General features: G+C 40.7%; 1 protein-coding gene across 26 annotated transcripts in view; it reads right to left on the minus strand.

The window, feature by feature from the left end:
- Window positions 1–2,899: 2,899 nt before the first annotated feature.
- LOC109956842 (regulating synaptic membrane exocytosis protein 1-like) overlaps window positions 2,900–14,239 on the minus strand; it is an 80,735-nt gene continuing 69,395 nt past the window's right edge. For 25 of the 26 annotated variants that reach the window (XM_020594234.1, XM_020594231.1, XM_020594237.1 and 22 more), the window contains 8 exons: window positions 14,070–14,173; window positions 13,823–13,983; window positions 8,573–8,790; window positions 5,783–5,927; window positions 4,953–5,065; window positions 3,980–4,081; window positions 3,658–3,797; window positions 2,900–3,567 (listed from right to left, as the gene is read on the minus strand). In XM_020594234.1, coding sequence (XP_020449890.1) covers window positions 3,349–3,567; window positions 3,658–3,797; window positions 3,980–4,081; window positions 4,953–5,065; window positions 5,783–5,927; window positions 8,573–8,790; window positions 13,823–13,983; window positions 14,070–14,173 — 1,202 coding nt within the window. In that variant the 3' untranslated portion in view covers window positions 2,900–3,348. The other variant, XM_020594253.1, reaches the window with a different exon arrangement.

Consider the following 14,239-nt stretch of genomic DNA (forward strand, 5'->3'; position numbering starts at 1 on the left):
GGGGCTAGGAGCGTACAAATCACCAACACCAGAACCAGGGCAGCAGGACAGCCACATCCTTGTGTTATGGTTAGGTTAAAACTTCCTTTGGTTTGATTGTTTATCATGGTTTATGTTAATACTTGATTGTTGGGACTGAACCAGCTTGAGGTCGGCCCCTGATCTTGACAGGAGAGACCTGACCCCATGTATGGTGTGTTCCCCTCCTAAACAGCTCCCGGACCCTGAGGAGGGAGCTTGTCTTAGAGGGTGTCAGCAGTCCAGAGATGCTATGTGTGCTTGAGGGAAAAGAAACAGTGACCTGGCCTTCCTCCCCCATGCTGTGCACTCTGAATGACCCCAAATTGCACACCTCAGCTGCTGGGCATTTTACTTTTTTACAAAGCAGTGCCACACTCAGTTGTTACTTTTTTGGTTACAATTGGTTGAAATGACATAAGCTTGTAATTTAAGTTTTTGTAGTTATGTGCCTGTTGTTTTCTGGTTAAAAATGTTATTTGAGTAGATGTAGTTTTAGTTTTTGACCATTTGGCTCCATGTTTTTTACATGGACTGATTTGTCACAATATGAAAAAGCGATGTAAAGCTATTCATATACAGTATCTGCTGTCTGTATCTCCCTCTGTGAATTTGTCTCCTCACATTAACATGATGTACAATTGAAGAACTGACTGAGGACATTAAAGGGACTCAAGAAAATATTAGCTTTCCCACAAATCTGGCAACAGATCCTATGTTAAAACAAGTTTTTCACTGTGACTTTTTGACTCTACTTTGTAGTATGACAAAGGTAACTGGGTTTTGAAAGCATAATAAAACTAAAAACAAAATATGACTACTTTTGCTGAGAGACATGAGGGAAACACTGAAATGAAGGTGAACAGAGCAATTTTCTTCCACACATTCTTTTTATTTGTAAATAATAAAAATGAACTTTTTTAAAATATAAAACATACACATCATTTGAGCCACATCTGTTATACAAACAAGAAATGCTGCAGTGAACGCTTTACTTTTTTCTTTTTTCTTTTTGTTTCAGTGGAACACAGAAGTTGTAAACAATCAGCATTTTTTCCTGTTAATACTGACAAAATTAAAAATCATAAGCCAGCTTCACTGGACAATGAAAAGAAAAGTCAACTCTTCTGAAGTGAGACTGAAAATGGCCGGGGTTCGGACACCTGGTTTGAAGCACAAACAAGTGTTCAGACGACGACTTTGCCACCCTGGTACGGTACACCTGTAGTACTGGCCGCCTGCGAGATTAGGCACAACCGGTTTGTGACCCAAGTCCACTGTGTTGTCCCACTGCATGGTCCCTAATGCTGGATTAATCGCTCATCGTTATATGACTTGGCCCCTTTACAACTGTCACTAATGAAAACCCAGTGAATGGCTGTTGAGTATTTACAGTGTATGACTCTGTGCATCTGCATTTATTCTTTATATAACTTAACAGTTCCTGTGTTAGCATATCTGAAATCGTTATGCTGAAACATAATTTGTATTTTCTTATAAGTGGATCTGATTTGTACATAATTATTCATACATCATCTCAGCCCATTGGAGGTATACTGTGATGTGGAATAACAGTAAGAAGGGCTGTGAGGTCTGCTCAGTACGACTGTACAGTACAGTACATCTTCCAGAGGGTCGAGGAAAGACATCAACGTAATTGTGGGCTTTAGTTTCAGAGACATTCAGCACCAGACTGAGGGACTCGGAGGAGACTGCAGTTGAATGTCTGTGTAATGGGAATGGCTTCAGTTTCTTGGTTTTATCTCTTTAATATTCAAGTACGAGCAAACTGTACAACTGCATGCAACATACAAGCGGCTCTACAGTATGTGGAAACTAACACACATATCTAGTTCAGTGCTGTTTTTTTTTTTTTTTTGTATCTGTGTCATTTTACAAAAATGTGCATCATGCAGCTTGGAACAAGTTCCAAAGTCATGCTGGCCCCGCCTCTTTCCTGGTGGGAGGAGTCTGTGAGCCAAACAATGGATGATTGGTGGTGTTGTCCCATAGATCTGAGCGTCTGACTGGTTACGTTCATAACCCCAGAGATGCACATGGGAAAGTGTGAGAAATTCTTCTGTCCTGTTTGTTTGTCTGTGTTCTAATATCTAGACACAGAAATGAACGGAACCGGTGAAAGGATCATTGCTTTTATCTTTTTCTTTTTTTTTTACCTACATGTGTTCGTAGATTAAACTGTTGGTTGTAAAAAACAAACAAAAAAAAACAAGCTATTGTGCTTGTGTTTGAATTTCAAAAGAATGTAAGCTAAGGGTTGGACATAATCCTTAAACGTGCCGGGGTGAGCCAAGGCGCCCCCCAACAATATGAAAAATTATCTTACTGTTATGCAGGAGAACAAAGGTTCATCTTTTTTTTTCTTTCCTACAGTGATGTTGTACCCTTGTGATATTTCAAAATCACATACATTTGATATAGTGATCATCCTCCTGGGAGGTCTGATATACATCTATACAAAGACGACTGGCATGGACGATTGCCAGCGGTGGAACAATGAAAACAACGCAGCACACTAATTGTATCGTCAAGTGAAAAAAATCTAAGCCGTGTCATCATCACCAGTCCCCCCACCCCCGACACTTGCAGGCATTTAATAGTTTTATAGCCTTTTTTTAATCTCTCCATGCACACACCAGACTGACAACATTATCGTGAGCATTTTATGCCTTGTAAAAACATTTTGTGCCAGTAGTAACAAAACGAAAGAAATTAACAACAAAGCAAACAGTGTGGCTTCAGAGCAGCCATATTGAAAAAAGGATCTTTTGACAGAGAGAGGGACCAGTGATGCTGCTTCGAGGTCTAGGCAATAGAAGAAGGCCCTGTACGTCCGCAGTGGACACCCATGTGGGATGTGCCCACAGTCTGCTGGGGGTCACCGCAGAGAGGACAGTGTCACCTGCAGGTGAGGAGGGTGATTACTTCTGTCTCAAGTCAATACATTCCGATGCTTACATACAATTCTTTGCGATTGTTAATTCAGTTAAAAACCACCCTGCATCATTTGGATTCTCTGACACTTTTTTTGTGGGGGGGGGGAGCAACTGCTTGGTGACTGTCAACAGCCCTGTTTCTTCAGCATATACAGAGAAAAACTATGAGATTTTTCTTAGAATGGATATGAAACACTGAAATGTGGCGCTCCCTACAACTGCGACAGGAGTGATTGTCAGATTTCAACAAAGCTTTGTCATGAGGACCATTTCTGATTGTTGTTGTCATACATTTCCACCATTAATTGTGTTTCGCTCTACAGTACATTTTGTGAGTTTGTTACTCGCCGAGCGGTGCCGAGCTGTTGGTCCACTAGGATCGGACCCCTGGAGGTCCAGAGGAGCTGTCAAGCGATGTCTGGGATGCTCGCCGCGTTATGGAGGCAAGTGTCGGGTCCACCAAGGAGGATGGTGGGAACAACTTGTACCAACCAATGACTGTGCTTGATAAGTCCAGTTCCTCCAACAAGATTTGTGCAACTCCCATGAAGCTTTTATGGTCCATGCGGCCGTAGTCACCCCATACAATCACCTGGAGAAAAATCATTTTTTGTCAAATTACAAGGCTCTATTTTGGAAGAGACACTGAAGTTTGTGATGAAAAAATAAGTCGTCTTCTCACCTGTAAGACTTTACCCTGTGGACTTTCCTCGAATAGCAGTGCTTGCTGGTACAGTGGGTCAAGTGTTTTTCGTGCAATCTTGGTTTTCTTTTTGGCTACATACGCTCCATTATTCAGCAGATAGACCTTGACATATGGAGCTGAAGGCAGGGGCAGAACAATAAAAAAAAAAAACATTAGTGGGCGAACACAGTGCCTCGTCAGGATAATTTACACAGATCTCACAGGTGGGAAAAGGAAAGGCACAGAGCTATTGTCTTGAGAGGGAGGGGGGGATCAGTTGGTATTTGGTATACACAGTAGAAGTCGGTCAAGTCCTTACCAGGGAGAGATTTGGACCCTGCCTTTTGTACAAGTCCTCGAGCTCTGATAACCTCCACCTCCAGGTGACCCTTTTTCTCCATCATACCAATCTGAATGTCACCTGGGAAGCAGATAAAGATGATCCAACAGAAAGAGATCAATGGCAGCAGGCTATGCAGCTCTAAAGGTGGTGAACACGAGATGAAATAAACCACACGTGTTTGTGGTGGCCCAAACAATTAACAAGTAAAGATCCCTTTATTGTTAAGATCAACATGTTTTGCTTAGCAGTAAATCTGAGATACGTATGAGTAGATACATTTACACAACTAATTCATTAGTGATGGCAAATACGAGTAAGATAGCATTCAATATCAACATAAACAAAAATGAGACAGAAAAATTCCCTGGAGCAACACATATTAGAAATTATAAAATAAAATAAATAATCAAAAAACTATTCAAATACAATAACAGCTATACACATTTAAATAGATATAATTCATGAACTTACAATAAACAAAGGTGAAACAGTGGCTTAAACAACAACAAGGATCTGAATATTGAGGGTCAGTTTGTTACATTGGTTTTATTTGTCCTGGTTTAAGCTGGTTTTGTCTAATATATTTGTTCATGGGTGCTTGAACCTGTTTCTTGAAAGCTGAGGGGGACTGCAAATTAGCTTTTAGTTAGACGCCTCATATGCAGTGCATTGGTTGACTGAGTGTGACAATGTTTAGTTGCATGTGTCCCTGTAAAATAAAATACAATAATAGACAATATTTAAAAATCACAGAAAAATATAAAGTAATAAGTAATACGTAAGTAAGTAATAAAGAAAAATGTAAACACAAACAAGTAAAAACAAAATATAAAAAATGATAAATACAAAAATAATTAAAAAGAAAGAATAGATCATAGTGTACATCTGAAACTGAGATCTTATTAGGTAGAAGACAAAAGAGAAGAGACAAGTATCAGCAGTATCTTACCGATGGCAGGAGTAGCAAGTGTTTGCCTCCCCACTAACTGAGCTGGTCCCAAACCATCCAGGAAGTCACTGAACTGACTGCTGGCACCCAGGTTCACTCCAGAGAAGATCAAACTAACACAGAACACAGAAATATAGTTTTAATTCTGAGAAAAAAAAATCATCAATATCACCAAAATTAACATAAAGGACTGAGGTTATGTTTGCATTTTTGGCTTCTCTGTCCTATACACAGTCAGCATATTTTAAGACTTCCATGCTCATTTGCTGTTATTAGTGGAAATCTTTCTATACCAGTCAGTACAGCATGAAAAACAGCTTGAAACTGACCAAGCGAGACAATCCACAACAGAAAACATCAAGCCTTAATTTGATTCAGTCAGAGTTTGTGTTCTATCATCGCCTCACTTCTCACATTTTAAGTGTTTTTTTAACAGTGCACTCATTATATTACACTCTGGCAGCAATGTACTAACACCGCCTGTCAGCACCAGTCAGTCACATGCAGGCAGGAACAACATGGATAGAGCCCCTCAAAACATGTTGACACGTCATTTTGTTTAGGATGTTTTTGTTGGATAGAACAGTAGTTAATTTCAGGGCACAGTAGATTTAACAAGTGTCAAATTTGTAGTTTGAAACCTACAATACAGAATACATACACACACACACGCACATATATAAATATATATATATACACATAGCAGAAGTATCTGAAATGTCATTTGACATTCTACTTTAAGACAGAAAAATGATAAATGAGAGACATGCACAGAGTATGTAGTTGGCTGATGGAACATGATCTAAACAGGAAGAGTGTATTTTACTAACTTCCCCTCAGAGTTACAGCTGTTTATGCTGCCATTGTTGGACTCTTTGCTGGGCTGGCGGCTCATGTTCCGAGTCAGCTCCACTGCCATGCCAGTCTCTGTGCTCCTCTGAATGGGTGTACCCTTCTCCTTCTTACTCTTCCTCTCTGGATGAATGAGGAGAGACAAGAAAAATCACAATCATCTAGTCAGAGTCATACTCATAGATATATACATATTTTAGTCATTATTTACTGAGAAAACGCACAATAATGTGTAATGCCCTGTATCATGCTGATTTGGTTTAAGGACGGTAAGCATAGGTACAAGTGTATTGGAAAACAGCACTGATGAAAAGAGCTCTCCGAGCCACCGCAGTCTTTACTGTAAGTAGCAGACATTTTAGTCCCAGTGGGATCTCAGCCAGGCTTAACTGACGGAGTCAGATTTTGGAGTCAGGCAAATTTCCTCATTATGATTATGAAACGGGAAAACATATTGCTCCAGAGCACATTTACCAATGGGCTAAATAGTAAACCATTCACTCACAGAGAGAGGAAGTCAGAAATCACAAGATAACCCACAGATACAGTCAAGGAGTCTGGGAGCTCTCTTTCGGAAACAAAAAAAAAGCCCACCCATGTCCTGCTAAATGTGGTAATCAGTAGCAAAAAGGACGTTTTGGGTACAAAAACGAGCCAAGTGACAGTGTGTGGGCATCTTGGACTGGGGTAGGTTCACAGTCACACTCTTAATGGTGCAAAGAGACAAATTAAGCTGCACTTTGAGCCTCTGATCATCCCTTGTACTTGTACTTCAGTATGTATGCTGAATCTTTACATCAAGTAGTATGAGGGTATATTGAATATAAGCTACCCTAAAATGCTAAGTAGCTGTTATGACAAAGAAAACATGCGTCAACACCAGGAAAATAGGACAATAGCATATCCAGAAGTGCTGAACGGCAGTTCACCAATGGTGTGTGGGTTTTCATTGAAAGTAATGGATGTGGGTGTTTTGACTCACATCACACGCCGCCTGTGCGCGGTGCCCTTTACACCCACCCTGTGGTATAAGCCAGACTCTGTTGTGTGACAGGGAGCTGAGCAGCAAGACGCTCTCAGCTGGCTACCATGTTCTGAAAGTCTCTGAAACCTGTTATTTAATTGTCGGGCAGCAGAGGTTTGACTTTCACAGAACAAAAGGACATTTGCAATTTGCGGTGCTTACAGTCAGTACAGTCTGCTCCATTGTCTCTACATGTGGAACACAGTCTTATAATTTAGTGACTGTGGATTTTAAGACATAGCTTAGATGTTGTAAACAAGACATTTGTTGGAATGCATGTAGCAGTGCATTTGTTTTGGGCCTGTAGGTGTGTTTTTGTAGAGGTCCAGGTTAAAATAAAAATCAGCCATAAAATTACACAATATAATACTATATATATCAGTGCCACGGAGATGCTGATCAGGTTTTGTCAGTCAAACATCATAGATCAGGCAAGTTACAATACACACACTAAGGCTACAATCACATAACAGGCCTTTAATGCTCAATTCTGATCTTTTTGTTGTCCAGCTCTGGGGTGAACACCACTGAGGTTCTAAAGTGCCACACAGGCACAGATTTAACTGGATGTAAGGCACCAGCGTACACAAATAATAACATTGTTTGTTCAATAGTCAAATCGTTCAATTTCCACACAAGCTGCTTGATTATGTTCCTTCCATTTCCTGGCACGAGGCTTGAACAGAAGCTTCTCCATAGATGTCCAACACATCTGAAGTGTCCTCATCTCACCACTTACCCCTGTCACTGTTTCTACTCTCCTCCACATTTGTTTTTACCAGTCTGTGAGGGGCTGACAATGATCGATGACAACACACAATATGCACAGACAAATGAAACATTAGAAAAAAAAACATATGAATTCTGTTGTGACCACATACAGTATGCAAGTGGCCCAGATCTGAATTCCAAGAATCCTATTTGATTTGTTCACACATCTGTGCAAAGGTTAGGTCTGAGTTGCTTGGATTTGGGCCAGTAGGCATGCAATGTAAACATAGCCTGTCATTACTCAGGTTTTTGCAAGCTGCATAATTAACAATCAGCCTGCTCCCAGACTAAACCCATCAGTAGCCTGCTGGACAACACTGTGTTGTAGCACTAAGGAAAAAGAAAATGCCAGTTTTTACATCAGATTTAGGTACTGATTATTGGATGTGCTCCCTCTGCCCTAGCTGCCAATTTGAAACCAACCAAATATAACTATTCCAATAGTTCACCTTAAGGCGATTATGTATTTATAGGTTAAATGTGTGAATTTGTTCAGGAGTAATTATTGTAGGGTTGGGGCATGTTAAACAGCTTTAACTAAAATAAGTGTTAAATTTAGGATTGGACAAGGAAAGGCTCAGGCCTAAAGGTTAAATGGGAAAAACGTTATCTGAAAACCTTATTTTCAGAAAAAAAAGCACATGAAAGCACATAAACAGAAACTTGAAACAGTCAACAAAGCTGATGTTAAAGACAGAAACTTCCTTACTTCAACCTCCACACCTTTACTTTTGATCTTGCTGAGCTAATGCCTGTTTCTTATGTTTCCTCCACATCACCCATGAAGGTTACATCATACAAAAACAGTGTGTACAGCTTTTGATTAGCTACTTTCACCTTCACCATCAGCATGCACCCTTGTAGAGTGTGACAGCTGAGAAACAGAACAATCAGTCCCTCATCTTCTTTTCTAGTGGAAAATTGCCACATTTGTATCCCACATAACCATTTTAGAGTTGCCACGGCAACTCACCAGGGCCACTGATTTGTGAAGTACTGCGGCTGCGACGGTTGCCAACAATGGCCACCACCCGCGCGCTGAGACTGGAGCGCCTCTTCTTGCTGCCACCACCCACTGTGCCCAGCGCTGTGTCTGACTGGCTGCCGTCGTTGCGCTCCTGGGTGTAAATCTCTCCACTCACACTGGAGCTCTTCAGCATGCTGAGGCCCATCGACGATCGTATCTGCCGACTGGAGAGGGAAGACACTGAGTGACACTGTGTAATGGTGTGATGGAGAGGGAGTGTTGTTATGGTTGCTGTAACCTCTTATATACAGTACTGTACCTTCATTTTAGTAGAACAGAAAAACAGCATGGTTGACAAGAAGTGGTGGATGATGATAACTGTAACATTTCACACTGACTGTGGTTGTGGAAAGATGTTTAATCAAACAACTTGTGAGTCAAACAACAGATGAGTGGTGGGGAACCCAAAAATAATGGAAATGATGATGACAGGCAAGTAAATTATCCTACAGATCAACGCCTGTGTGTGTGGTGCTTCATGTGGTCTACACCTTAAAGAGACCAACATGGATAGTGGTCAAAAAAAGAATATCATCAAATGTTCTAGCAGTCCAAAGCTAATAATCATTTCATGTATTAATGTTCATTCTTCTCAAATGCACCACAATTCGTGGACAGAAGCTGGCCAGCACCCCTCTAGGGGTTCGGAGAAGCTGCTGCATGTCCATCCTATCAAAGGGGGCCACGGTGCTGCAGGACCCGGCTACACTAGCCCTATCCCCCACACCCTCCACTCCATATGGGCCTCTGTTAGGCGCAGACCAATGGCCCAGGGGAGCCAGGGAACGGCTGGGAAGAGGGAGCGTGGAATGAGGCCTCTCCACTGCCTCCTGCAGGGGGGTTAGAGAAGCACGCGCAGCAGAGGGACAGGATGGCAGGGGAGGATCCAGGTCTGGAGGATGGAGGGAGTCCAGGCAGTCACAACACTGGATGCATGCAAAGAGGGATCTGAGACATGCAGTGATGATCAGACAAACACCCACAACACAAACATACACACGTGCAGAAAAGTAAGGACCATATATAAAAAAATAAATACACACATTTTAAAACTCACAATGACAAGTGGGATTATTAAAAAACAACTGAACTGAAACTGAAATGTTCTTTGCATATATGAATATATCATTCATATATCATTGTTTTTGGCTGAAAACTATGATTTGTATGTTTTTATTTTGATAGACTGAAACTACATGAAAACTATGGTCCATGAAAAAGTGTTCAGTTGTTTTATAATTTCAGATATGTATGGACATAAGCATGAAGTTTTGTCAAATTGGTTTGGCTTTATACTGAAAGGTCAACTTTTTTTTAATGATGTTTTCATCCAAATACTAAGTATGTGCAAACAAAGGGCAAGAAAAATCCATGAATCTGAAGATTAATTTGACTTTATTTCTGAAAGATTCACATGTGTAGCACCAAAAGAATGATTTAAAATTAATGAGGAGCATTGGAAACAGTGTTAAATTAGGGTTATATAAAGCAAAGGTCAAAGAAAACAAACAAATAATATGATGTGTCATTGCTGGCTAACACCACCTTAGTTTTCACTCCTGTGTGTGATCACTCAAATCCATACTCATCAAACTGGACTGAAGTACAGTACATGTGAGAGAATCCTCCAAGTACAGATATTAATATCCAGCTCTGAGAGGAACCTGACCTGAGACCAGCTGACCTTGTATTTCACTCCACTACTGAGTCACACCTCCTCTCTCTCTACAAACTGACCACCTGTCTGAATAACAGATAAGCTACATCCCAGGTCTTCTAAAAATGATTGGCCAGTACACACTCACCTCCTCCACTGTCTGCTTTTTAGCCTGATCATGACCTTATTAGAAAATACACACAGTACTCTTCTCTGCCTAACAGCTGATTTTCCTGTATCTGTCTGCCTCTCTTTTTACACTGCTACTGTATCCATGAGATGTAATTTCTCTTATGTTATATAAATAAAACACTTGGAAGCATGACCTTAATATTTTGCAAATACTGTATATATCAAAACAATGCGGATGCTTTTTTTCTTATAGGTGAAATAACAAGGTAAAGGGACAGTTAAACATTCTTTATCTCTAAAAAAAAACAACCCAAACCTGGTGCCTACATTACCCATAATGCAACTGAGTCCCTAACAGTACATTTGGATATTGGCAGTGGTGAATGTAGCCGTGAGCCTCTGGCCACAAGCAAAGATGAGGAGAGAGCAACAAAGGTCTGGTAAGCTCACTTGGTTCTAAATCCACAGGCCCCAGTTGTTTTTTATTTTCAAACTTGTAGTCGACTTTAATGTGTAATGTCGATGGAATTCCCCAATAACTTTGTTTTTCTTTGTTCAATACAAGTAAAATATCTGAAGCTATGCTTCTGCATCAAGGTGATCATAATTTGGCTCTTTTTTTCTGTTAATTCCACTTAAAATAAACTGGAATGCCAACCCTTACTACCTCACTAATGCTCTTGTGGCTAACTCTCTGTCTCACCCCCATCTCCAGAATGTGTGTGAAAGGTTGTGGGGCTGCGCTTTTATAGCCTCTGTTTGGACTGATCTGTGGTAAGGCCATAAAGATCAGGGCCCTCTCTATGCTCCTCCCAGACCTCAATACATTAGCTGGCTAACAAGCTGTGTTACATCACTATCTGGCCCACTGAAGACCACTGGGATAGGTTCATTTGTCCCTGTCAGCACACAGCTAATGGTCAGCCAGGGTGAGTGCATGAAGAGAATGTGGAGATTTGTTTGTTTGTTTGCTTTATAAGCATTAAAGTATGCATTTTAGCTTGGCTAGGCTTCACACTGTGGTATTCATAGAGCTTCTTTTTATGCAAATGTATAGTTTTACTTAAATTGTTTGACTTTTTAAAGATATATGTTTATATGCTGGTGACAAGTGAAACACAGTAAAGTGTCTCAGTGAGGTGCTGGGCCACCATATGCCACCAGAACAGCTTCAGTGCACCTTGGTATTGACCCTCCAAATATCTAAACTCCATTCTTCCAAAAGATATTCCCTCATGTGGTGTTTTGATGAAGGTGGTGGAGACGTGGTCTAACATGTTGCTCCAAAATCTCTCATAGCCGTCTAGCTGGGCTGAGACCTGGTGACTGTGAAGGCTACAGCACATGATTCACATCATTCTTGTTCTCATCAAATCATTCAGTGACTCCTCGTGTCCTGTGGATGAGGACACTGTCATCCTGGAGGAGACCACACATGATTCACATCATTCTCGTTCTCATCAAATCATTCAGTGACTCCTCGTGTCCTGTGGATGAGGACACTGTCATCCTGGAGGAGACCACTCATTCATTTAGGTTTTTCCTTTAATTTGTCACTGATATATGTATGTGTAGATACATATGTATTTCTTTTATTATTAATTTATGCTGTAAAGCACTTTGTAATTTCTGGTTTTGAGAAGTGCTATACAAATAAATGTTTATTATTGTTGTTACAGTTTTTCTCAGTCAGATCAGAAATCAAATTCTCTAACCTACTTGTTCAACCTCCACATCATCCAGTCACTTGTGCACAATTCAAACAAGTTCTAATTATTTTTTAACACACTGCAAATGCTTTGGCACATTCATGCAGTTGATCATGTACAATTGTCTGTTGTTTCCTACATGATCTGTTGCTTATGTTGATCAAAATGTGTTATATAGTTCTCTGCTGAATAGTCTGACCTTCCACAACATTTAGCCTTTAGTTCATTGTAGATGTCATTACATGCTAAATGGGTGAACTCGTTGTCTTTAGTATCTGTCAGGAGGCATAGTTCTATACAGCTTTTTTTGTAAATGTATCCTGAACTGTTGAACTGTTCACTAATGAAAGTCAGGAATTTCTGACAATGGAAGAACAAGGAAATGAACAGTGCAAACTACAGAGAAGCAGAAGAGGAGTCATGCTGTGTGGTGAACGAGTGGAGAAGCAAAAAGAGGAAGAGGGGGTGAAAGAGTGGAGAAGCAAAAAGAGGAAGAGGGAGAAAGGACATAAACATGTTCCCAATGAAATTAGGACCATAGTTTTGGACCATATTGTCAATCATGGCCTTACAATGGCCAAAGCTGGTTGAAGGTGGCTGAATGTTGGGAGAACAACTGTTCTGTCTAGGAGGTGTTTCCTGTAAAAATGTATTTATTCCTTTATGCTATGCAGTGATGTTCTGTATCACACTGACATTACTGTAAAACAGTAAATGTCATTCTCCCACATACAGTAATGTGAAACCTTGTACTGTTGACACTGATGCATGTCATACAGAACAAGTGCAGCCTCAGGTATTTTCAATCATCCAAACCTGAGCCATAGTTTACATAAGAAAATAATTCCAGAGTACACTGTTATACTGGCAACATGACTAAACATTCTGACTGCCATGTTGGTCAGCGATGACACAAGGACTTGTCATTCTGGTGCACTGACATGTTCACCGACATAAGTATTTACTTCTGAGAGATAAACTAAGCATTTTGAATAAGTGACACACGTTTGCAGTGAATCCACTGTGCGGTGCTGTTTGTATGAACTACTGTGAGAAATCCTCTGTTTTGCAAATATCAAGGATGATTTGAGAAATGTACCAAAGTGACTGGGAAAAACTGTATTATAATTATTGCTATTATTAGTAGTAGTAGAAGTAGTAGTAGTATGAAAAGATGGACCAGCTGCCATCTTCAGTGAATTCAACATTTGGGATATATTGATCTTTACCTGCACTCTCTTGTGTCTCCTGCTACAGTGTGCCTCCTGCGCTTCACCTCCACTGAGAAACGTCTCTTTCCTGCTGTCCTTCTCCTCTCCTCCTCTCCGTTCATCCCCCATGAGATCCTCCTGTCCTTTTTCTCCTCCTCTAATGATTTGGATCTGAGTTCAGGTTGTTTGGATTTCCACCATTCATTGCATGTATACGTGTTATTGTGTGTGTGTGTGTGTGTAGATAAGACACAGCATGCAGAAGGACAGAAACATGCAGCGGTTGACATGCAGAAATAAAACAGAAAGACACACAAGGATTAGCATGCATTAAAAAAATCCAGTCACCAAAGATTTAGGCTTATTTCAAAAAGGGTGAGCTGACTGAATGTGGAAGACTGTGTTTAAAAGTAGATGAGCCGACTGACACCCACCCTGTAAACCCTGTAAAGTAACCTTACAGTAAGACTGGCCAATGAAAACTGACCTGAGGCGTCCCCCGGGCCGTTCTGATTGAACAGACATGTAGCTGGTGCTACTGAGGCGGGAGGCACTGCTGGCACGGGAGAGGGCTGACACATCACTCATATCACTGTCTGATGACCTGGCTGACATGTTGTCACTGCTACGCCTCTGTTCTGCATACATCTATAAACAGACAGGAAAAGGTGGAGGATAAGAAAGTATAATGTACATCTCTGATCAAAAATATTCTAGAGCAAATAGACGCTGACCTCCCGTTTGGTCTTGAGGTCTGTCTCATGGTCACGGGAGGAGGAAGGCCGGTAGGAATGCACTTTCATCTGCAACTGTCGGGCTCGCTCCTCTACTGCAAGAGCTGAGACAAAAATGAAAATGCAAAAGTAGGCTAAGTCATAAAAAAAAAAGAACAAAAACCAGGAAA

The sequence above is a fragment of the Monopterus albus genome, unplaced genomic scaffold (assembly GCF_001952655.1).
Source record: "Monopterus albus unplaced genomic scaffold, M_albus_1.0 scaffold22.1, whole genome shotgun sequence".
In the NCBI taxonomy this organism is placed as follows: Eukaryota; Metazoa; Chordata; class Actinopteri; order Synbranchiformes; family Synbranchidae; genus Monopterus; species Monopterus albus.